This window comes from Pseudorca crassidens, chromosome 8 (genome assembly GCF_039906515.1).
Source record: "Pseudorca crassidens isolate mPseCra1 chromosome 8, mPseCra1.hap1, whole genome shotgun sequence".
Taxonomy (NCBI): Eukaryota; Metazoa; Chordata; class Mammalia; order Artiodactyla; family Delphinidae; genus Pseudorca; species Pseudorca crassidens.
The window spans coordinates 83,760,136-83,785,254 of record NC_090303.1 but is presented as its reverse complement, the minus strand read 5'-3'; the positions used below and the strand labels follow the sequence as shown (position 1 = coordinate 83,785,254).

Here is a 25,119-nt window from a genome sequence, read left to right as displayed (position 1 = left end):
ACTTCTACTCACAGCTCATTGGCTGGAACTAATTACATGCCCCATCCAACCACAAGGATGTCAGGAAGTACGATTCTATCATGTGCTTGGAAGACAAGGGCAGAAATATTGGGGGAACATTAATGAGGACTACTAATGACCCTGCTAGTCAGTATCATCTCCCAGCTCACTATTCCTCGGCAGGTGGAATATATTCACTATACGTTCCCCCCCCACCAAAGGAAACAACCCAAGAGTTCCCTACAGTCACAACGTCAAGTTCAAATTAAAGAATCTGAGTGACGCACAGTAGTTCCTATACCAGTTTCAGATGTGGCGTGAGCTAGAGAACTATAAACTAAAAAGACAAGCCATGTGCTACACATCTAATGTACGTTGGTGGAACAGGGACAGGATAAATGCAGTAAGGAGAGAGGGGACAAGTGGGAGACACAGCAGCCTAGTGATTGTGATGTTCCCCTCTGCAGATGTGATGAAAGCCCCTTACCCTGAGGGAAGGGAATATTTCTTGACTAGCCCCCAGGTAGGGCATCCTTAGGCAATTGTTCTGTTTGAAGCTACGAAGATTTCAGGGTTGTTGTTGCAGCATAACCTAATTTGTCCTGACTGATGCGGAGATTGGAATCTAGAGGGGGGTGTTGCATTACAAAAAAAACAAAAACAAAAACCCTAATATGTATGACAATAACATGTGGAGGGCAGCAGAGAAATCTTATTGGAGGCTGGAAGGATGGCAACCCATGTCATATAGTAGCAAAGTATTTGGTAAAACTGTTGCCTGCAGTAACTTAGAAGTCATACTTTAATAATCTACCTAATAAACTAGGAGAAAGCATCAGATAACAGAATTTTAGCAGCAGGAATTGTATACAATCGGTTGCATTGACAAAGCACTGCAGGATGAGTTTAGAAGAGAACTGGCCAGCTTACAAGTAGCCATAGGGATCCAGAGAGACTACGGAAATCATACTGGTTCACAGAAGCAACTGCTTCTCAACCCTAAGTGGGAATAGATAAAATGGAGAAATGTTTGGAGTGACAAAGGTCCCTCCTATGACAATTCAAACTCTAGTGACAATTCAAACTCAGCTTTGTAGGGAGGGTGACCAACCGTAAGGGTTTGCCCAGAACTGTCCGAGTTTTAACACTGAAAGTACTGCAACCCTGCCAGGCACAGGGACAGTTGCTTACCCTACTCATAAGAAAGATCAAAACAACGGTATGGCCATCATATCTTTTTTAAAACCTCTGAGCAGTTTAAATTGTTTTAGAGCCAAGACCTCATTAAGGCTGTGGCACCCAGTAAACCATTTCAATTAAGCTAAACTGCTTGGGGAAGAGACTTCAGGTGCAGCTCTCCAACTGAAAAGATCAAAATGCCCCAAAGTAATTGGGGAGGCACGAGAATGAGAAAAGACATCAAATTTAAGAAATATGTCTAGAAAAGGGCAGCTACTGTCACATGACACTGCCTGAAATCAGAGATAAAAAGCCAACTATATTTTTGAGAGTACTCTGTTACAACACAAGGCACATAAGCCCAGCCAACCACAAAAGACCAGGGTGTACAATCTTCTCATGTGCCCAGAAAGTGGGAAGCTGGAAATATTTGTAAACAGCTCTAATGACTACCATAGTGCAATAAATGATGCCCAAACCACTGGTTTCTAGGGTAGTGGCACTTAAGCTTAAGAACACTCAGGAAGTAAAACTGACTTAGCAGAGGACACCATGCACCATTCTTACCCTTTGGCAAAAGTAAATCAAACTCACCGTAAACAAAATGATGTGTACACCAACACGAGTGTGTAAATTACCACAGGCAGGGGAGGGAATGTGCTTCAACATGGGGTGGGGATGGAGGAGGGGTGAATTGAAGGAAAAAAAAAAAGACCTCTATTTTTATGGAAAGGCCAAGTTGCTAGGTCTGGGAGAGCAGCAACAATCATCTGTGAGGTCCACACATTTTACCAGCTGACCTGGAGAACAATCGGAACTGAGTAGTCAGTCTGGTGGATAAGAACGTAGACAAAAAAGCCATGGCCTGCTGGACTGGTAGTCTTCTTTTCTCCAGAGACTGAAGGTGAGGGGCTGGAAGAAATGATCATTTTTCTTTTTCTTTAGATATGGACAGAGTCAAGAGAACTATAATGGCCTTGGCCTAGGCTCAGAAAACTGGTTAATACAGGGCAGACCCAAGCACGCTGGCCTCCAAGTTCAGAGGTTTATTTACCTTGTATTTTTTTGGTTTGGTTTGGTTTTTTGGTTTTTTTGGCCACACCATGCGGCATGTGGGACCTTAGTTCCCCGACCAGGGATCGAACCCACGATCCCTGCACTGGGAGTACAGAGCCTTAACCACTGGACCACCAGGGAAATCCCAACTTTATATTTTAAACAAAGCGTTTTATGTACTTTCCTGCTCCAAAGTTTTAAGATGTGAAACCTCAGATCTGCGAATTAAGACCCTTCCCTACCACTAATTTCAAGGGCAGAAGTCAACAAGACACATTGTAGAAATATACATTCAACTTTATTTCATTAGAAAAATTTATTTAAGCCACACGGTGGCCAAAATGCCCACGTCCTGAGCAGGCGCTGTCATCCCACTGCCCTCTTCAGACCAGTACACACATACATATACGCTATGTTGGAGGAATGACTTAAAAATGTAAAACAATGAGAACGGGACATAGAATACTCCCCCTTCCCCCTTCCTATAGCCAACCCACACACCTCTTCAACTGTTATCCACACAGAGAGGAGCTCTCATGGAAGAGAAACTGAACACCAAATAAACTGACCATAAGACACCCAAGCCCAAAGGAACTCTTAGCAGATGCTTAGAAAGTAGGGTTGAAAATAACACGATCTCCCAACAGCTGAAGTTGCAGCACAAGTCCCCATCGAAGAGAAGACAGAGCCATGCTGCCAAGGACAGCAAAGCATATGGCGGACTGGGGAGAAGAGTGAGATCACTCCATTCCACAGCCACAGGCGACCCACTCACATCAGTGTATTAAATAGGCTTTATCCAGAGCAACGAGTATGCAGGTGGAGAGGCCCTTCAAGGGCCTAGTAAGAGTTAGTTCCCTGATAACACTGATGCTGAGCTTGCCTACCCAGGAACTGGTACAGCTGGACGTATTTAGGCCAATGTTCCAAGGTTACAGCTGGTGGAGGGAGGTCTTATCACACCCCTCTGGATGGATGGTCTGGAAAGCTGTTGGGGACTCTGTGTTGGCTAGTTGACCTCTGGTGGTCCAGGAGCTCCCAGGAGATGGGCTCTCCAGTAAGACCCCCAGGGACTCCATCAGTCTAACGAAGATGGAGAGCAGGGTCAGCACCACACCTAGGAGATAGAGGTTCAACATATGCTTCATGGCTCAAAGGATCCCACTCCTCTGTAGAGCAGTAGAGCTGCCTTCTGCTTCTGGAAGGCCTCTGGATCCTGAGGAAAGAGAGCGACGTTAATCTCCAGCCTTTTGGGATATGCGTGCCTCTGACCTTGACCCTGGAGCTAAGCAGGAGGCCCAGCCAGCCAGGGGGACAAGGACCATAGCAGAATCTCCAAGTATATTTACACCGTAAACTCCATGGCTGGGGAACTAGTCTTGCCTCTTGGACTAATTCAAGAGCATTCCTTAAGACTTTTACTTCCCTTAAAGTAAACAACTTTTACTTTTCCTGTCGGGTATGCACAACCCCTGTTCCACAGTCCACGGACCAGAAACCTTCCTGAAGCAAGGTTTTGGTGAGGGTGGGCGGAGGTGGGAATATAAGAAGACGCCCTTGACAAAGCAAAAGCAACCTGCCTTGAAGTCTCCCTCACACCTCAGTCAGGTTCGAGTTAACCATAAACTTTTTTTTTTTTTTTTGCGGTAGCGGGCCTCTCACTGTTGTGGCTTCTCCCGTTGCGGAGCACAGGCTCCGGACGCGCAGACTCAGCGGCCATGGCTCACGGGCCCAGCCGCTCGGCATTATGTGGGATCCTCCCGGACCGGGGCACGAACCCGTCAGACTCTCAGCATCAGCAGGCAGACTCTCAACCACTGCGCCACCAGGGAAGCCCAACCATAAACTTTTTGAAAGTCAAAATAATTCTAAGGGAGTCAGATCTATCAAGTTCACCTACTTAACAAGTACACCTTGAATATCCACAACGTGTGAGGCACCTTGGAAGGTACTAAGGCTACCGGAGGAGGCCCTGCAGACACGAACCCGGCCCTCACGCGCCTTACAGTCCAGGGGCGACAGGCAAGAAAACAGGCAGTTACTACAACAACCCGCCAAGGGCTGTGACAGTAAGGAGATGCTAAGGGTGCTCTGGGAGAGCACGGCATGGGGGCCTAACCCAACGCTAGCGAGAAAGCAGGGCTGGGCGGCTGAGTGGGGCCCTGGGTGGCGGCGAAGCGATGGGGGACGCTCCCGGCAGCGTAGTCCCAGGCGGGGATTGCCAGGAGGCGCGCGGCGCAAGCAGCCTAGGGGATGGGGGCGGGCAGCCGGGAAGCCCACAGGGCCGCTCACCTCCAGGAGGAAGGGCCGTGAGTGGCCCGCTCGCTGTAATATCTGGTAGTGCGGAGTCGGAAGGAAAGTCGGCCAACCAGCAGCGCGAGATGACAACCCAAGAGCCTCTCCGAAGACAAAAGCTCAGCCCGCAGCAAAGCGCGGAACAGGATGCACACCACGCACTTATAGCCGCGGTGCGGCCCAAAGCTCGCGCACGCGCACTGGAGCGCTGACTCACGCAAGACCGTCGCCCCGCCCCTAGGCGAGGGCGGTCTGGGGTCCGGGGCGGTTCTTTGCGCTTGTGGTCTGGGCTGTTTCGAGAAACGCACGTCCTGCGGCTCTGAGTCATTGAGGTGGGCAATGGGACAAGGCGTGTGGGTTAACTTCGACTGCCTTTTCGTGCTGCAGGAAACTTTGGAAGGAATCAGAAAGCTCATTTTTCCCTCATACCAAGTCGGTAGAAAATACACCTGAGACGCCCCAATCCAAGGGCCCGCATATTGCATGGGATGAAGTCCGGGCGGCGGGGGGATGGGTTCTTCACCAGAGATTTCAACAAAGCACAGACTGTCAGAGGGCCTCAGACCCCCACCCTACCCTCTGCTCCCAGTTTTCTCCATTCCAGGGACTGAAAAGCTGACTTTGTTTCATTTCCTAGAGGTACCAGGATTCCAGACGCCACCCCCTCAGCCTCCAAGTCCTGAGGTTTAATTTGCCATTGATATCTCTGGAATGGTGAGAACTTTTTACAACATAAATTCCGTTTTCTATGAGTTTGTCACATTAAGAAAATGTGAAACACTCACCTGGCCCTGGTGTCTGCGCTTAATTGCATGTGGCTGAGTGAGTCCCTTTGCACGCAGAGTCTCAGTTTCCTCGTCTAAAATGTGGCCACTAAATGAAGTTTGAGGATGCTTTGCGATTGAACCAAAGAGCTAGGAGGTCACAGTCCAACTTTATGCCCATTTGGGTGCTGGGAAGTCATATTAAGCACCACCCTCCCAGCCCAAGAAATGTCGATGTTCTGTCGTGAGAGCACCCAATGGCGGATCTCGGGAAATAGAGTGCTGGGGACACGCTGGGAGTGGGGAGGCCCCTGGGGAGGAACGTCCACGCGGAAGGCTGTCGGTGGTTTCATTGCCTTCCTCCTGGGGAGGAGGAGGGGAGAGGGCCAAAGCTCGGGGGCTGGTGACTCTAGCAGGTCCACTGAGTGCTAGGACTGTCGGTTCCGCGTGCCTGGACTGGACGAGTGACAATCCAGGAGCTCCCTCGTCTCTGCGGGCTCCGCGTGCTCTGCGGAAAAGGGACTAAACGAGTCAGGAAGAGCCAAATCCCAGCTGCGACCTTTAACCTACTTTCCTGGCTCAGTCCGCTGTCAGAGGAGGAGGGGCTGGAAAGGCTGCCAGGAAGGGAGAACGTTGCAGATGGAGACGTGCAGGCAGGCAGGCAGGCACTTTGAAATTAACTTTTCTACTCAGCCCAAAGGAATTTTTGGCTCTTCATTGTACTAGAGTTTCGTCTCCTTTTTTCACTGGACTCAGTGGCTCTCCTCTTGCACTGTTATTTAGGAGAGGCTCCAGCTCTGAAATCACATTACCCGGTGTCCCCCACCCTTGCTAGTTAGAGGCCTTGGGTGAAACCTTTAACCTTTAGGTACTTTAGTTTCTTCAGTTGTTATATGGGATAATAACCGTCCTCACCTGGAAATTAAATGAATTAATCGACATAAAGCACTGAGAATGGTGCCTGGCACATAGAAAACATTGTGTATGTGTTAAAATTATCTGTATCCTCTACTGCAAAACTCCCAGTGAGGGACTTTGCTCACAGTAGACTATGTTCAGTGAGTGAAAACAGGAATTCCACAATAACCCTTTGGGCTCTACTTATTGGGAGCTCTAAAATTTTATTTTCACATAACTCAAAGGAAGAGATGGGCACCTCTCCAGCAATTCCCTACCCCATATTCACTGCCATGGTCTAAACATCACGCCAGATGGAAACAACCAGAGTTTGGATGAATATAGCCCAGTGCTTTCTCATCTATGAACTACAAATGCTACTGACCATCATCTCTGGGTAGGTACCTATATCAAAATTCTTGTCCTGTCTCCACCACCTTGGCCAAGTTAATTAATCCCTTTGAGCCTTAGTCTCCTAATCTGTAAAATGGGGGAAATAATATATAAAACAGAGTTGTTGTGAGGATTTGAAATAATGCATGTAAAGTATGTGTCACATAGTAGATGATTAATAAATATTAGCTCTTGCTTTACTAAAATGTATAAAGGCGGGTTCTTATCCTAAAATACGCTTGTCACCTGGTTGGGTAAACAAGACCTAAGAAAGATAACTAGCAACCCAAGTCATGGTAGGGTAGTGGTTAGAAATTAGTCAGACTTGAGTTTGAACCCTGCTCTGCAATTTGCTAAGTATTGTCCTTGGGCTCTTCTTGCCTCGGTTTCTTCATTTATAAAATGGGAGTAGTAATAGTTCTTACCTACTAAGATTGTTATGAAGATTAGCTTAAATAATGGATGTAAAGTACTTAGTGTAGATTAGGACAAGATAAGTGGTAGTTATTAATCTCATTAGCTTCTAAGGTGGACTGTTATAGATGTACTGCAGTGCTTGGGAGCCCAAAAATGAAGGAAGAGAGAGAACTGGCTGGTTGAGAAAAATGAAGTAAGAACATAGTTAGGGTGGCAGTGCTTTGCTTGGGGATCTGGAATTTTACTATTCCTCATGACTGAATGGAACAGTGGAAACAAAATAAACATTCTCCTAGTAACAGACATGCTAAGCATTTTGCTAAATACAGCACATAAATTATTTAAGTTAATTTTCATAACAACCCTATGAGGTAGGTATTATTACCTCCTTTCTTTATGTGTTAACCATGCTTTTTCCACCAAAAGAAAAAGAGACTTCCCTCTAGCTAGTCTCTTATTCATCCTTCATATCTCAATTCAAACATGTTTCCTCTGGGAACACTTTGCTGACCCTCAGACCCTTGCTACAGGCTCAAGTAGCATGATATACATTTCACTCACTGTTTGTTACCTTACTCTTAGTTGTGTTAATGTCTGCTACCCTTCAAGAACCTGAGTCACTGCAAGGAGTATCTGGTCTAATTTTGTTTTCATTCCATCCTAGCACCTAGCACCATGTTGGAGACTTTCAATAAATATTTGTTGATAAAAGGAATAAATGAACAAATGATTATCTTGCCCAGCATCTTCAGGGAGTCCCCACTGTTCCACCAAAGAAGGGTGGATAGAGCTCCAAGGCAAACCCGCTTCAGGGTCTACCTCCTCCTTGGAAACTGCTAACCAAGGAAAGCTCCATGTGAGGTGTATCCTTATCCCCAAGCCCCTCAAAAGAAGTGATTCAATAGTTGGCTAACACAGGAGTACATACTAAGAATACATTAGCTTCAGAAATTTGATCTTATGCTCCTGGGTCCATTTAAAGAACATGTGTCCACATTGCTGATGAGTATAAATTGGTACACTCTCTATGGAAATCAATTTCGCAATACCTACAAAAATAAAAGAATGCACATGCCCTTTAATCTAGAATTCCACTTCTAGGAATGATCATTACAGGCAACTCCTGCATGTGAAGAATAGAATATGAGGCAGCCATTGCAGAACTTTCTGTAATAACAAAAGATTGGGGGGAAAAAATAGAACAGCGAGCTTATCAGTAGGGGACTGGTTAAGTCTATGACCAGTAGCAGAATTGCATATTCATACAATGGGTTACCATGAAGCCAGCAAAAAAGAATAAGTAGTTTTGCACATATGAAAATGATTTCCACAAAATTCAATGGATAAAGCAAGTGTATATGCTACAGTTTGTGTTAAAACAAACTCACAAGGTAGGATGTACAAAATGAGATACCACCTCCTACCCACTAGGATGGCAGAAAATAAAATTACAAGTGTTGATGAGGATGTGGAGAAAATGGGACGCTTATACGTTGCTCTTGGGAATGTAAAATGGTGCAGCGGCTGCTGAAAACAATTTGACGGATCCTCAAAAAGTTAAACATAGAGTTACCGTATGAGCCATCAATTCCACTGCTAAGTATATACCCAAGAGAATTGAAGACATGGGTTTACACAAAAACCTGTACACAAGTGTCCATAGCAGCATTATTCATAATAGTTAAAAAATGGAAGTAACCCAAATGTACATCAACTGATGAATGGGTAAATAAAATGGGGTACAATGGAATATTACTTAGCCATAAAAAATGAAGTATTAATACATGCTACAATATGGAGGAACCTTGAAAATGTTATGCTACGTGAAGAAGTCAGACACAAAAGGGCACGTATTGCATGATTCCATATACAGGAAATGTCCAGAATAGGCAAGTCCATAGAAACAGAAAGTAGGTTAGTGGTTGCCAGGGACTGGAGGGAGAGGGGAATGGGGAGTGACAGCTTTTTGGGGATGATGAAAATGTTCTAAAATTAGACAGTGGTGATGGTTGCACAACTCTGTAAACCACTGAATTGCACACTTTAAAATGGTGAATTTTGGCATGTGAATTATATCTGAATAATAGGTGTTATTCTTTAAAAAGAAGGACAAATTAACGACATCTTCACAGACTCAGATACAGAGAACAAACTAGTGGTTACCAGTGGTGGGGGTGTGTGTGCAGTATAGGGGTGGGGGAGTGGGAGGTACAAACTGCTGGGTGTTAGACAGGCTCAAGGACGTATTGTACAATACGGGGAATATAGTCAATATTTTGCAATAACTGTAAATGGAAAGTACCTTTTTTTTTAGCTTTTTATTTTATATTGGAGTATAGCCTATTAACAATGTTGTGATAGTTTCAGGTGCACAGGCAAAGGGACTCAGCCATACATATGCATGTATCTATTCTCAGAAAGTAACTTTTAAATTGTATAAAATTATTTAAAAAGATATCTTCAGGGCTTCCCTGGTGGCGCAGTGATTGAGAGTCCGCCTGTCGATGCAGGGGACGCGGGTTCCCGCCCCGGTCCGGGAAGATCCCACATGCCGTGGAGTGGCTGGGCCCGTGAGCCATGGCCGCTAAGCCTGCGCGTCCGGAGCCTGTGCTCCGCAACGGGAGAGGACACAACAGTGAGAGGCCCGCACCCCAAAAAAAAAAAAAAAAGATATCTTCAGATGACAAACAAAAACAGAATTAACCATTATAGAGCCTTTAAATTTTTTTTATTTATTTATTTATTTTGGGCACGCCACACATCTTGTGGAATCTTAGTTCGTGCCTTCACAGGGAAACAGAGTCCTAACCACTGGACCACCAGGGAATTTGCTATAGACCCTTATTAGGGAAACTTTTGAAGCATGTATGTAAGAAGAAAACTGAACATTAGAAGGAAATAGATGCAAGAAAATGTGAGTAGTCATTTAGAAAACATATGAATAAATCTAAACAAATAATGACTATTTAAAACCTTTTTTTTTTTTTTTTTCCGGTACGCGGGCCTCTCACTGTTGTGGTCTCTCCCGTTGCAGAGCACAGGCTCTGGACACACAGGCTCAGCGGCCATGGCTCACGGGCCTAGACGCTCCGCGGCTTGTGGGATCCTCCCAGACCGGGGCACGAACCCGCATCCCCTGCATCGGCAGGTGGACTCTCAACCACTGTGCCACCAGGGAAGCCCCCTAAAACCATTTTTAATGATAATGATTACTTTGGCAAAATAAAACCAGCAAGATGAACTAACAAAAAAAAATGGTAAAGGTTTAAGATAGAACTGGTGAGCAGAGAAAGTTGAGCATGTCTTCTGTAAGAGGAAGGTAGATACTGATTAATTTTAGACCTTTGAAGTCTGTATTAAAATGTTAAGTGTGGCTTTTCTTCAACCTTCCCTTCCTGAACAATTCAGTCTTCAAGCCATTGGGTAGAATAGAGCAGGTGTCTTGCAGTAAAGAGAAGGACCATGGCCCAGGGTGGAAAGTCTGTCTTATTTTCTGCTGTATACTCAGTGTCTAAAACATCATTTGATGTATATCTGTTGAATGCATGGACTCACTCTCTCCCTCCCTTCTGGACCCCGTCAAATGTCATTTCTCAGAGAGGGCTTCCTAATCACCCTACACAAAACAACACTCCTCACCCTCTCCATCTCCCTGACTCTGCTTCATTTATTCTTCATAGTACTCAACACCACCAAACCTATTTTATATTTCCTAGTTAATTGTCTATCTTCCCTCACTAGAAGGTAGCTCCTTGAGGACAAGGACTTGGACAATTTTGTCAGTTAATATATACCTAAACCCAGAGCAGTGTCTGGCCTATAGTAGGTGTTCAATAAATATTGAATGAATGAATGAATAATAATTTTTGTATATCAGATATTTGACATTTTAAAAAAAAGAACAGCTGCTCAATGATTGGTTGTATTTATTTGTATTTATTGTGCAACAACATTTTAACAATGATCATTTCTGGGTGATATGGTTATGGGCTTCTTTTTTTCCTCAAATTTTCTCCCATATGCAACTGTTATTTACACCATTAGAAGAAAAATTTTAACTTACTAACATTTTGTAAATTAATTGCTTATGCAACATTGTGACAATGACACATACGCAATGAGGGGAAAATAGCCGAGTGAGTTTGGATGGGGAAATCAGGGCAAGAGCCCTGGGAGCTGTGGGAAGTGGGAGGACATGGGAGGGCTATGGCAGTGCAGAGCACCAGAGCAGGGTGCCCATGGAGGGGAGAGCCAGCCCTAAAGCATGGGCAGAGGGCACCCGAGGCAAACAGTGGCTTCTTCACCCCTATCTAGGCCAGGGATCTCAATTCGGAGTCAGCTTCTGGCACTGACTACCCACTGACCTGAGGCAAGTCACTTCACCAGGCCTCAGTTTCCTCTTCTGTGAAATGCAGGACTAAGGGAAATGAGCTATCTCTACGTCTTTCTGCCTCACAGGTTTGTGGTTCTAGAACCTGCACTCAGAGGCTGCAGCCTGCATAGTGTGTGTGTATGTGTGTGTGTTAGAGAGAGAGAGAGAGAGAGAGAGGGAGAGTCCTAAAGGCACAATAGACCTCTGTCCCCAATCTCCATTTGGGAAATGCTGGATGAACCATTCACAGTAGGAAAAATTGTATTTAAAACTACAGGGCTTCCCTGGTGGTGCAGTGGTTAAGAATCCACCTGTCAATGCAGGGGATGCGAGTTCAAGCCCTGGTCTGGGAAGATCCCACATGCCACGGAGCAACTAAGCCCAAGCGCACAACTACTGAGCCTGCACTCTGAAGCCCATGAGCCGCAACTACTGAGCCCGTGAGCCACAACTACTGAAGCCCGCATGCCTAGAGCCCATGCTCCTCAACAAGAGAAGCCACCACAGTGAGAAGCCTGCGCACTACAACGAAGAGTAGCCCCCACTTGCCACAACTAGAGAAAGCCCGCGCACAGCAATGAAGACCCAATGCAGCCAAAAATAAATAATAAATAGAATTTATTAAATAAACAAATGAATAAAACTATAGGACTTCCCTGGTGGTGCAGTGGTTAAGAATCCGCCTGGCAATGCAGGGATGCTGGTTCAATCCCTGGTGTGGCAAGATCCCACATACCGCGGAGCAGCTAAGCCTGTGTGCCACAGCTACTGAGCCCACGTGCCACAACTACTTAAGCCTGCGCACCTAGAGCCCATGCTTCGCAACAAGAGAAGCCACTGCAGTGAGAAGCCTGCACACTGCAAGGTAGAGTAGCCCCTGCTTGCCCCAACTAGAGAAAGCCTGCACAGAACAATGAAGACCCAACGCTGCCCAAAAAATAAATAAATAAACAAACAAACAAATAAGTAAAACTATATGGGCCATATAAGTTAACAGTGAAAAATTTATATATGTTGAGAGACTGATAGGATATACTCTTAAATATTAACACTAACAGTATTTTTCACTAAGCAGGGCCTTGTATCCATTAGTCACAACAGGCACAGTGCCTGCGGCCTATAGACTTTACAACAACTCTCAAAAATATTTCAGATGTGAAAATTGGTTGAAGATGGTGGAGTAGAAGGACATGAGCTCACTCCCTCTTGTGAGAGCACCAGAATCACAACTAACTGCTGAACAATCATGGACAGGAAGACACTGGAACTCACCAAAAAAGATACCCCACATCCAAAGACAAAGGAGAAGCCACGATGAGACAGTAGGAGGGGTGCAATCACAATAAAATCAAATGCCATAACCACTGGATGGGTGACTCACAAATTGGAGAACACTTATACCACAAAAGTCCACCCACTGGAGTGAAGGTTCTGAGCCCCACATCAGGCTTCCCAACCTGGGGGTCCGGCAACGGGAGGAGGAATTCCCAGAGAATCAGACTTTGAAGGCTAGTGGGATTTGATTGCAAGATTTTGACAGGGCTAGGGGAAACAGAGACTCCATTCTTGGAGGGCACACACAAAGTGGTGTGTGCATCAGGACCCGGGGGAAGGAGCAGTGACCCCATTGGAGACTGAACCAGACCTACAAACTAGTGTTGGAGGGCCTCCTGCAGAGGCTGGGGGGTGGCTGTGGCTCACTGCAAGGACAAGGGGCAAGGACACTGGCAGCAGAACCTCACAGAAGTACTCCTTGGCGTGAGCCCTCCCGGAGTCTGCCATTAGCCCCACCAAAGAGTCTGTAGCCTCCAGTGTCAGATCGCCTCAAGCCAAACAACAAATAGGGAGGGAACTCAGCCCCACCCATCAGCAGACAAGCAGATTAAAGTTTTACTGAACTCTGCCCACCAGAGCAACACCCAGCTCTACCCACCACCAGTCCCTCCCTTCCTTGTGCAAGGAAGCTTGCACAAGCTCTTAGATAGCCTCATCTACCAGGGGGCAGACAGCAGAAGCAAGAAGAACTACAGTCCTGCAGCCTGTGGAACGAAAACCACATTCACAGAAAGATAGACAAAATGAAAAGGCAGAGAACTATTTACCAGATGAAGGAACATGATAAAACCCCAGAAAAACAACTAAATGAAGTGGAGATAGGCAACCTTCCAGAAAAAGAATTCAGAATAATGATAGTGAAGATGATCCAGGACCTCAGAAAAAGAATGGAGGCAAAGATCGAGAAGATGCAAGAAATGTTTAAAAAAGAACTAGAAGAATTAAAGAACAAACAAACAGAGATGAACAATACAATAACTGAAATGAAAAATACACTAGAAAGAATCAACAGCAGAATAACTGAGGCAGAAGAATGGATAAGTGACCTGGAAGACAGAATGGTGGAATTCACTGCTGCGGAACAGAATAAAGAAAAAAGAATGAAAAGAAATGAAGACAGCCTAAGAGACTTCTGGGACAACACTAACGCAAAAACATTCGCATTATAGGGGTCCCAGAAGCAGAAGAGAGAGAAAGGACCTGAGAAAATATTTGAAGAGATTATAGTCGAAAACTTCCCTAACATGGGAAAGGAAATAGCCACTCAAGTCCAGGAAGCGCCGACAGTCCCAGGCAGGATAAAACCGAGGAGAAATATGCCGAGATACATAGTAATCAAGTTGACAAAAATTAAAGACAAAGAAAAATTATTAAAAGCAACAAGGGAAAAACGACAAATAACATACAAGGGAACTCCCATAAGCTTAACAGCTGATTTCTCAGCAGAAACTCTTCAAGCCAGAAGGGAGTGGCACGATATATTTAAGGTGATGAAAGGGAAGAACCTACAACCAAGATTACTCTACCTGGCAAGGGTCTCATTCAGATTTTTTTTTTTTTTTTTTTAGCGGTACGCAGGCCTCTCACTGTTGTGGCCTCTCCTGTTGCGGAGCACAGGCTCCAGATGTGCAGGCCCAGCGGCCATGGCTTACAGGCCCAGCTGCTCTGCGGCATGTGGGATCTTCCCGGACTGGGGCACGAACCCGTGTCCCCTGCATCGGCAGGCAGACTCTCAACCACTGCGCCACCAGGGAAGCCCCTCATTCAGATTTGATGGAGAAATCAAAAGCTTTACAGATAAGTGAAAGCTAAGAGAATTCAGCACCACCAAACCAGCTCTACAACAAATGCTAAAGGAACTTCTCTAAGTGGGAAACACAAGAGAAGAAAAGGACCTAAAAATACAAACCCAAAACAATTAAGAAAATGGTAATAGGAACATACGTATCAATAATTACCTTAAATGTGAATGGATTAAATGCTCCAACCAAAAGACACAGGCTTGCTGAATGAATACAAAAACAAGACCAATATATATGCTGTCTACAAGAGACCCACTTCATACCTAGGGACACATACAGACTGAAAGTGAGGGGATGGAAAAAGATATTCCATGCAAATGAAAATCAAAGGAAAGCTGGAGTAGCAATATTCATATCAGGTAAAATAGACTTTAGGGACTTCACTAGTGGCGCAGTGGTTAAGAATCCGCCTGCCGATGCAGGGGACATGGGTTCGATCCCTGGTCCAGGAAGATCCCACATGCCACAGAGCAGCTAAGCCTGTGCACCACAACTACTGAGCCTGTGCTCTAGAGCCCGCGAGCCACAACTACTGCAGCCTGTGTGCCTAGAGCCTGTGCTCCACAGCAAAGAGAAACCACTGTAATGAGAAGCCTGCACACCGCAACAAGGAGTAGCCCACGCTTGCCACAACTAGAGAAAGCCCGCACACAGCAACGAAGATCCAATGCAGCCAATAAATAAATAAATAAATAAATAAATAACTGAAAAGAGGGAGAGGGCTCAAATCAACAAAATTAGAAATGAAAACGGAGAAGGTACAATGGACACTGCAGAAATACAAAGCATCATAAGAGACTACTACAAGCAACTCTATGCCGATAAAATGGACAACTTGGAAGAAATGGACAAATTCTTAGAAAGGTATAACCTTCCAAGACTGAACCAGGAAGAAATAGAAAATATGAACAGACCAATCACAAGTAATGAAATTGAAACTGTGATTAAAAATCTTCCAACAAACAAAAGTCCAGGACCAGATGGCTTCACAGGTGAATTCTATCAAACATTTAGAGAAGAGCTAACACCCATCCTTCTTAAACTCTTCCAAAAAATTGCAGAGGAGAGGACACTCCCAAACTCATTCTACGAGGCCACCATCACCCTGATACCAAAACCAGACAAAGATACTACAAAAAAAGAAAATTACAGACCAATATCACTGATGAACATAGATGCAAAAATCCTCAACAAAATACTAGCAAACAGAATCCAACAGCACATTAAAAGGGTCATACACCACGATCAAGTGGGATTTATCCCAGGGATGCAAGGATTCTTCAATATACGCAAATCAATCAATGTGATACACCATATTAACAAAATGAAGAATAAAAACCATATGATCATCTCAATAGATGCAGAAAAAGCCTTTGACAAAATTCAACGCCCATTTATGATAAAAACTCTCCAGAGGGGCTTCCCTGGTGGCGCAGTGGTTGAGAGTCCGCCTGCCGATGCAGGGGACGCGGGTTCATGCCCCAGTCCGGGAAGATCCCACGTGCCGCGGAGCGGCTGGGCCCGTGAGCCATGGCCGCTGGGCCTACGCGTCTGGAGCCTGTGCCCCACAATGGGAGAGGCCACAGCGGTGAGAGGCCCATGTACCAAAAAAAAAAAAATTAAATTAAAAAAAGGCAAAATTAAAATGAAAAAACATTTAATCAAAAGTCTCCAAAATATGACATTATCTCAACTAGACAATTTCAACTCATCTCGATAACCATCAATGTGGGATGTGGGTGTATTTTAATGTGATGGGGGCATCATATGATAGGCATGTTGAGGGCCTGTGGAAGTTCTTAAAGTGGGTGGATGGTAGATTATGGATTCATTTCATAGTTTCCTATAGTTTCCAATTTTCTACTATAAGCATATATTGTATAATAATAAGAAAAAAATCAATGAATGTTTTGAAAAAATGTTAATGAAAAAGCTTAGGAAGGATTTGGGGTGAAGAAACCCTGTTTCCTCATCTCAGTAAAAGCTTGTGGACGGTCTAGTCTTCTCTTCTGTAGGTAGTAAGCATCAAAGGGGAAACTCACTCAAAACATGTATTTAAAAGTGTTTTCTCTTTCTGTGCTATCTACCAAATTATGTCCATCCAAGAGTTTGGGATAAATCTGTGTGTTGACACTCTGCTCTCTCCTTCCTTCATGGAATCATAAAATTATTAAGCGTTAAGACGAAGTCTTTCCCCCTCCTGTCCTCTTGTCTTGCAATCAAGGTGGGCTCTCTGAGAGCAGGGGAGCCCAGGCCAGCTGTGACCAAGCCAGGCATGGAGTGAGCTTCATGCCACCTGGCAAGTGGCAGCAGGAGCCACAGGGGGTGGCAGGTGTCCTGCCATCTTATCAGGGAGCTGGCCGTTGGGATAGAGAACTTGGGAGGCAATGGGGTTCTCCTGATTTCTGTGCTGTTTTCATTCATAGTTACAATAACACTTCCCCCTCTTCTGGGTGTGGCTACACACACATGCCCTGTATTGACATATATGTGCACACATGGGCGCATTCTTCCTCTTCCTGGCTGGCTGGCACCTTTCCCCCAGACACAGATGCCCAGCCATTTCTACTGCCAGCTGACTAACTCCTTGGCTCTGTTCCAAGTCGGCTAGTGAAGATGCAGGCTGCCCTGCTGCCTCTTATCCCAGCCAAGAAGGGCAGAAGCTGCCGTGGGGAAACACTGTCCAGCCAGAATCTGCCCCTGCATTCCCCTCAACCAGGATGGCCCGGTCCCTCCTGAGCCTGCCCCCACCAACCCACTGGCCTGACGGATCCGGAAAGGCAACTAAAACTACTCAGTATCTTAGGCTCCCAGCTCTCTTCTTTGGCCCTGGAAACCTCCCCAGACCACCACCAGTGGTTCTTTTGCATATTCAAGTATTGCTTCCTGATGTCATAGCATTCACTGTTTATGCCTCTCAATTGATAAGCATGTTCCGTCTAGAGAACCTCTTGTACTGTTCCTAAAAATTATCACAAACATTTTGCTTATTCACTTCTCTCCACTGTTAGATTGTAATCACTTTGAGAGGAAGAGTTATTTTAAGACTTAAAGGTGTATTATCTCCTTAGTCTACGCCTTGTGCAAACCAGATGCTCAGTGGTTATCAGTTGATCAGTCTCCTATCACGTGCAAGCACTGAAGATCAGTAAGCCCCCTGAGCTCACCAAACCCTTTAGCTAGACTGAACCTGTACCCTCTCTGCCCGTCCCACGCACGCACGTCACCAAACTCAGGCTCAGCCCTTCCCAGCCCAGAGCAATGGGCCAGTCTCTTTCTCCTTTCAGCCTCAGGGTCCTCACCAGTAAAACAAATGGACCGAGCTCTGTAATGTTCCTTCCAGCTGATTAGATTCTATAACTCAGTGCTTTTATGAGGTCCTGGCAGCCTCCCATTCTCAGCCTTCTGGAATGAATTCATAGCTGTCCCCTGCCTCTTCTCTCTCTGCTAAACAGGGAGAAGTCAAGAAGAAAGAAGAGCAGAGGGTTGTGGAGAATCTCCTTTCACAGCAAAAGAACCAAGCAGCTTTGGCACTTCCTCAAAATGGGGGCTACCCAAAAGAATGAGCTTGGTGTGTAGGGGGATGTAGAGCTCAGGGGGCTCTGAGTGTGCACACCAAGATGGGTGTGTGTGCTTCAGGGCAAGCATGTGCACACTAGGAACCTTTGTACTGTCAGTGGCTCCAGGCCTGTGGATGTTCTCATTGTCAGTGTGACTCCTGATGCCCGGAGTGCCTGGGCATGTAGCTTTCACAGCCTCCTTGTGCAGGTCACTTAGTCAAGGGACATGTGACTATTGGTGATCTGTGTACCTGAAACTATGTGCTGGGCTCATCACTGCAGGAAGTTGAGGTTCTTTAGTTGGATTAGTGAATCACCTGGTAAATAGTGGACATGGGCTGCCTGAAGCTCCCTTACTTCTTCCAAGCCAGGAAAGGAGGGAAGTCCCCCAAGCTCCAGAGGCCAGCACACCTGAACAGCCCCTTTCCCACAAAGGGTGTGCACTGTGAAAGTCACCCTTATCTCCTGGGGATGAGTTCTCAGCTATGAGACCCCTAATGGGAAGGGCATGAAGTCAAAGTCATTACAGGATCTGGGGACAAGACTAGGGCCTGGAAGCAAGCCCAGTAACCAGTCCTGCACTTGCTAAGCCCCTGAGTCACATCGCTTCACCTGGTTTCTCACAAGGAAAAGACATTTTCACATGCCAGACATGTTGCTACTATCATCAGAGCCCACGTTCCGACTCACCCTGCTCCCAAGGCTGGGCTCCTGTGACCTGTCAGGGCAGGACAGAGCTGGCCCTGCCCCTCCCCAAGCACTCTCCCAAAGACTGCTGTCCACCTGCTAGAGTTGAATTTCGTCCCCAGAGGGTGAGCTCACCCTCCAACCTCTTCCCAGTAAAGCCACATTCCTGCTTCCAAATACCTCTGATTTTTCTGGCTGCTTTCTCCAACTTGGGACATCTGATCACCCAGTCAGTCCCCAGAGCAACCCCTCTCCTGCTCTCTCTGGCTTGTCTGAAAGAGGTCTAACCCAGCTCCCCTGTTAAACTCCATGCATTTTCTGATTACTTCCCTCTTCTCACATTCCTGAAGTCCGCTTGTCGTCATATGGTCCCCAATGCTCTCTTGCAAAATTAAGGTGCTGACTTCCAGGAGAGGCATCTCTCCAGTAGCTCCAAGCCAACCATTCGTTCATTCTTCATTTATTTGGTGTTTTCATTTTTCTATTAAAGATTTCATATTTTTTGTATCAGTTTTCCAAGTTCTTGATATATTTGAGCCCTTCTTCATATATTGAGCCCTTTCTTATTGTATTTATGAAAATATTTCCCCATCTATTTGCTTTTAATTTTGTTTATGATTATTTCCTCCTTTTTACACACATTTATTCAACAACTATTTATTAAATGTCACTACGAATAAGCATTGGGTGAAGCATTTTGGAGACTAAACTACTTGCCTTTAGGACTCTACCTCCCTCCTACCCCAGTTATTCAACTTATAGATCTAGAAGTTTAATAGTATAGGCATACTTTTAGTTGATAAGGCTCTGATTTTCTTTAAGGTTTATCACTTAAATTTATATATAGCTCACTTATATCATTAATAAAATTTTGGAACATTAACTTAAAATATAAAGTTAGTTATTATAACTCAATATTAGTAAAACTCACATGAAATTGACATTAAAATACTTATTGACTGATTTCCATTTATTAAATCACAGTGAGGAGTGCTTTCTTTCCTCTGTACGAAAGTCCATTTGGGGATCCAAAACATGACAGATGGTAGCTCGGGGCAGTAGAATCAGAGCTGGGGGAGCTGGTGGGGCATCTCGGAGGTGAGTACCGCCAAGCTCCACCAGCCTGCTGTCCTCACTGTGCCTCCACGAAGAGATACAACAGGACTGGATTTCTCATGTGGGTGTTTCAGGGTTAAGAGCAGTGGCCTCCAGGAAAACTGGACGTGAGTTGAAACTCAGCTCCACTACTCAGTGACTAGGTGACGTTGGACAAGCTCCTTAATCGTTCTGAGGCTCAGTTTTCTCTCAGTGGGATTAATGCTGCCTACTCCAATAAGACTGGGTTTTTTTTGTTTTTCTTTTTTTTTAGGCTGCACCATGTGGCATGTGGGAACTTAGTTCCCCACCCAGGGATTGAACCTGTGCCCCCTGTGTTGGGAGTACGGAGTCTTAAGCACTGGACCGCCAGGGAAGTCCCACGTTTTGAAGAATAAATGAAATTTATGCAGACAAAGCATTTGGTACAGTGTTTGGCACTGATGTGCTCAACTGATGTTAGTTATATTTTGTTATTATTATCCTTATGTTATGTGCCTGAGACTGTACTGGGTGCTGGGGACGCAGCAATGAACAAGACAGGGTGCCTGCCCCATTCTACCCCCAGGGATCTAATACCCTGATTCAACTCCCACTGCCACACTTGATCAAATGAGATTTGAGTTTTCCACACTAAACTCAGATAGCCTCAATTATACACGTGGCCTCGTATCCCTTCCTGCACTGCCTTGTTGAGAAAAGTAACTTTAAATCAAGTAAAAGCTTGAATTATAAGTTCTTTGAGGGCAGAAATTTAAATTACTTGTTCCACTGAAGAGCACAATACATGTTTGGAAAATTAATGAATTGTAATCATCCCTTACATATGCAGAGGACTGTTAGTTGTCAAAGCACTTTCTTTTCTCTTTTTTTTAAATTTAAAAAAAATTTTATTTATTTATTTATTTATTTTTGGCTGCTTTGGGTCTTTGTTGCTGCACGCGGGCTTTCTCTAGTTGTGACCAGCGGGGGCTACTTTTCGTTGCGGTGTGTGGGCTTCTCATTGTGGTGGCTTCTCTTGTTGCAGAGCACGGGCTCTAGGCGTGTGGGCTTCAGTAGTTGTGGCACACAGCCTCAGTAGTTGTGGCATGCAGGCTCAGTAGTTGTGGCTTGCAGGCTCTAGAGCGCAGGCTCAGTAGTTGTGGCACATAGGCTTAGTTGCTCCATGGCATGTGGGATCTTCCCGGACCAGGGATCAAACACGTGTCACCTGCATTGGCAGGCGGATTCTTAACCACTGTGCCACCAGGGAAGTCCTATATCAGGGTTTTTGAAATATTAAAAATAGCCCTGGGGAAATTTTTAGTGTGGATAAGGCTGATTTCCTAATTCTAAAGGGTGAACAGAGAGCAAATTTTTTTTCTAACCTTGTGACCCCTACACAAAGATCACAGACCCTATAATACAAATAAAATAAAAGCAAGATTTATGCCACTTCTCATAGACCTTCAGACCCAGAGGCAATAACAAAACAAAACAAAACAAAACAAAATAAAAAAGAGGATAGCAAGTGTTGAAAAGGATTTGGAGAAATAGGAACCTTCATAAACTGCTGGTGGGAATGTAAGTGATGTTGCTTCTTTGGAAAAAAGTTTGCTAGTTCCTCAAGAAATTAAACACAGTTGCTGTACATCTGAAACTAAGACAACATTTTTAACTATACTCCAATACAAAATAAAAAATTAAAAAAAAGAGTTACTATATGACCCAGCAAATGTATACTTTAAAAGGGTGAATTTAATTGTATGTTGTTGTACCTCAGTAATAAAAACAAGGTTTCCAACCCATCTCTATGCTCTATCCATGAATCTTCCATCTCCAAAGGCAACCACTTTCAACAGTCTCTTGTGCAACCTTCCCCCAAAACCTAGATATCTATGGATATATAGATATCTATAGATAAAGATGTATAGGTACATAGATTTGCAAAGGTGTAATTTAAAAATTCTATTCAAAGGAATATTATTCTGGATATTTCATATGAATGAATCCTGCAGTTGGTGATCTTTTGTGTCTGGCTTCTTTTATTTAGCATAATGTCTTCAAGGTTCATCCATGCTATAGCATGTATCAGAATTTCATATCATTTTTAACTGAAGTATAGTTGATGTACAATATTATATAAGTTACCAGTGTACAATGTAGTGATTCACAATTTTTAAAAATTAGAATTTCATTTCTTTTAATGTCCAAATAATATTCCATTTTATGGATATACAACATTTTGCTCATTCATTCATCAGTTGATAGACATTTGGGTTATTTCCACTCTTTGGCTGTTATGAATGATGCTGATATGAATATTGTGTACAGGCTTTTATATGGACATATGTTTTCAATTCTCTTGAGTGTATAACTAGGAGTGGTAACTCTATATTTACTATTTCCTGGAACTGCCAAACTGTTTTCCAAAGTGGCTGCATCATTTTACAACCCCACTAGCAATGTATAAGGGTTTCTCCATATTCTTGTCAACAGTTTTTTTTTTTTTTTTTTTTTTTTTTGCTGTACACGGACCTCTCACTGTTGTGGCCTCTCCCGTTGCGGAGCACAGGCTCCGGATGCGCAGGCTCAGCGGCCATGGCTCACGGGCCCAGCCTCTCCGCGGCATGTGGGATCTTCCCGGACCGGGGCACAAACCCGTGTCCCCTGCATCGGCAGGCGGACTCTCAACCACTGCGCCACCAGGGAAGACTTCTTGGCCTCTTTTTATTCCATTTTCTCCTTATAGAATGCCAATTCAATGAATATTAGTCCTACTCATTGTGATCATCATGTCCCTTAATTTTTCCTTATTTTCCATATTTCTGTCTCTCTCTACTACATTCTGTGTAATTTTTTAGTTTTTTTTTTTTAGTTCACCAATTTTGTCTTCCATTCTATCTAAATCTTCTGTTTAACTTGCCCGTTTAGTTTTTAATTGTGACTATTATGGCTTTCATTTTTAGATGTTCCATTTGATTTGTTCTTCAAACCTTCATCTTTTTTTGGTAGCATATGGTCCTTTTCTCATGTTTTCAGTTTCTTCTTAGTTTTCTTAAACATTAAAAAAAAGTTTTGGTTTTTTTTTTACTCTGTACCTAATAATTCTATTATCAGAGCTGGAAAGCCTCTTATGCAGCTATTTATTGGGTCTGCTGACATTTGTTCATAGAGATTTTTTCTATGTTTTTTTAGATTTTTTTTGTTTTTCTTTTGGCTGCGCCTTGCAGCTTGTGCGGGATCTTAGTTCCCCAGCCAGGGATTGAACCCTGAGCTCGTAGTCCTAACCACTGGACCTCCAGGGAATTCCCTAGCTTTTTTTTTTTTTTTTTTTTTTTTTTAATTTGAGCTCTGCTTGTCCAAACTTTTTGTGTGGGAATCCTATGTAGCCTGGGGTGAGGGGGAACTCCTCCAGAGAAGCTTTATACAAAGCTCCTTCAAAGAACCACCAATCCATTTCCAATTTTTGTTAATGTTCCCTCTTGTGTCTTCCCAGACCACGTGTAGTATACATTTTACTCTCAAATTCACCGGAAGCGCAAAGTCTCACTGGAAACTGTTTATTCAAGTCAAGAATGCAGGTAGAGACAAACACCTATCACTGACCCCTCCCTTTGCTGGTGGCCAGATTTCTCCTGGCCCACCCTTCCTGGAAAGCATAGCCTTGAGGGCCCTGCTGTACTCCAGGTTTCGGTTATCAGGATTGGTCAGCACGCTCAGGACAGCCACAGCTTCACTGACAACACCTACAACAGCACATGTTTTGTTCTTTGCTTTGTATGTTTGTTTGTCTTTTGCCCCTATAGATTCCCCCCCCCACTTTTTTTTTTCTTCAAGCTCTGCTATGCATGTAAAAGAATCTTTGCTATGTTTTAGGTGTTTTGTATTGGGAAGATTGTCCTATTATCTAATTCTTATGTTTTCTGACATAGAACTCCTAGGGAAAAATGCACAAATTGACAAACACGTGATTTCCAGTGTTCACAGCCCCACCAAAGCCCTTTATGGATCCATTTGCTCCAGAAAATGAGTTATTCAGATAGTGGTCATCTCACTGCTATTAAATATCTAATGTATGACCTCTCTAGGTAGCCTAGAACTTTGACCCACCAGAATGCATCACCTTAAGAAGGGTTTGAAGAAGTGAAATCAGTCTAAATCTTTCAAGCAGTTAGGAGGAGAAAGATTGGAGACAAAGGTTGATCTTTCTGAGACTCTTAAATCAATCACCCTCCACCTAATTCTCCTGTGTGGGGCTCTAGGGGAAGGCATGTGAAACATGATGCCTGGCACATAATAAGTGCTCAATAAATACTTGCTGTCAGAATGTTGAATGTATAACTGAGTCATTGTGTCACAAGACAGCTCCTTGATTTCCTGTAGTAAACTTCCTTCTCTATTGATGTGACCAAGTCCCCAGGATAGTGTTAGAGAATGAGTTTGTTAAAATGTTGATATCCAGAAATGAAGTGCATTTGGGTAGTATGCAACAGATAGGCATTTCAGATTAATCAAAGAGTTTCTTGTATAGGGTGTACTTGGGTTGAATGGTGAAAGAAAAAGATGGGCTGCTCCAAAGCTTACATATGAATTGGGAATAGTAACATCTAACATTTATGAAACACCTACTATGCACCATCACTGTTCTAAGTTCTCTCCATGTATCAACTTATTTAATCATCCCAACAACAACAGGAGCTGGGTATTATTACTATGATTCTATTTTATAGATGAGGCACAAAGAACTTAAGTAACTTGCTAATAAGTAATAGAGCTGGAATTCAAACCCAGGCAGTATAGCCCATGAGTTCATGTGCTACGCTCTTATGCCATAGTGCCTCAGCCGGGACCTAGATTCCTTTACACAGAGCCACATATTATTCCACAGAACATGTCCTGGGAAGCCTCTGAGCCTTGCCTGTGCTCGTCTCAATACTTGAAATGACCTATTCTTCCTTTATCTGATGAACCCTTATTTATCTTTTCAGACTCAGCTGAGATTTTTCGTGCCTCCAGAAAGCAACTCTAGATTAGACAATGGTAAGTTACAAGGACAAATGGGAGGGGAAGAATCTATACTCTATGATTAAAAAACCAAATATCAAGTTCTCTGTTGGCCTAGTGGTTAGGATTCCAGGCTTTCACTGCCATGGCCCGGCTTCAGTCCCTGGTTGGGGAACTCAGATCCCGCAAGCGGCGTGGCAACATAAAACAAATAACAGACTGATTGTAGGAAGCCAACATGGAGACATCTACGTTGCCTCTTGGCTTGTGGCTCTGGGGGA

General features: G+C 44.2%; 2 protein-coding genes and 1 long non-coding RNA gene across 3 annotated transcripts in view; 1 reads left to right on the top strand and 2 right to left on the bottom strand.

Annotated features, from left to right (window-relative positions):
- GARIN1A (golgi associated RAB2 interactor 1A) overlaps positions 1-5,696 on the bottom strand; it is a 26,805-nt gene extending 21,109 nt beyond the window's left edge. Inside the window, 1 exon segment of the mRNA XM_067746927.1 lies at positions 5,316-5,696. The gene's annotated coding sequence lies outside the window, so the exon portion shown is untranslated.
- On the bottom strand, positions 2,512-4,692 carry HILPDA (hypoxia inducible lipid droplet associated). The gene is given in 3 exon segments (XM_067746928.1): positions 2,512-3,224; positions 3,227-3,451; positions 4,528-4,692. Coding segments are annotated over 2 exon segments (189 nt in total). The 5' UTR covers positions 3,384-3,451; positions 4,528-4,692; the 3' UTR covers positions 2,512-3,192.
- Positions 4,760-25,119, top strand: LOC137229276 (uncharacterized). Its single transcript, XR_010945617.1, has 3 exons — positions 4,760-4,862; positions 5,168-5,244; positions 24,823-25,119. It is a non-coding gene; the product is annotated as an uncharacterized lncRNA (long non-coding RNA).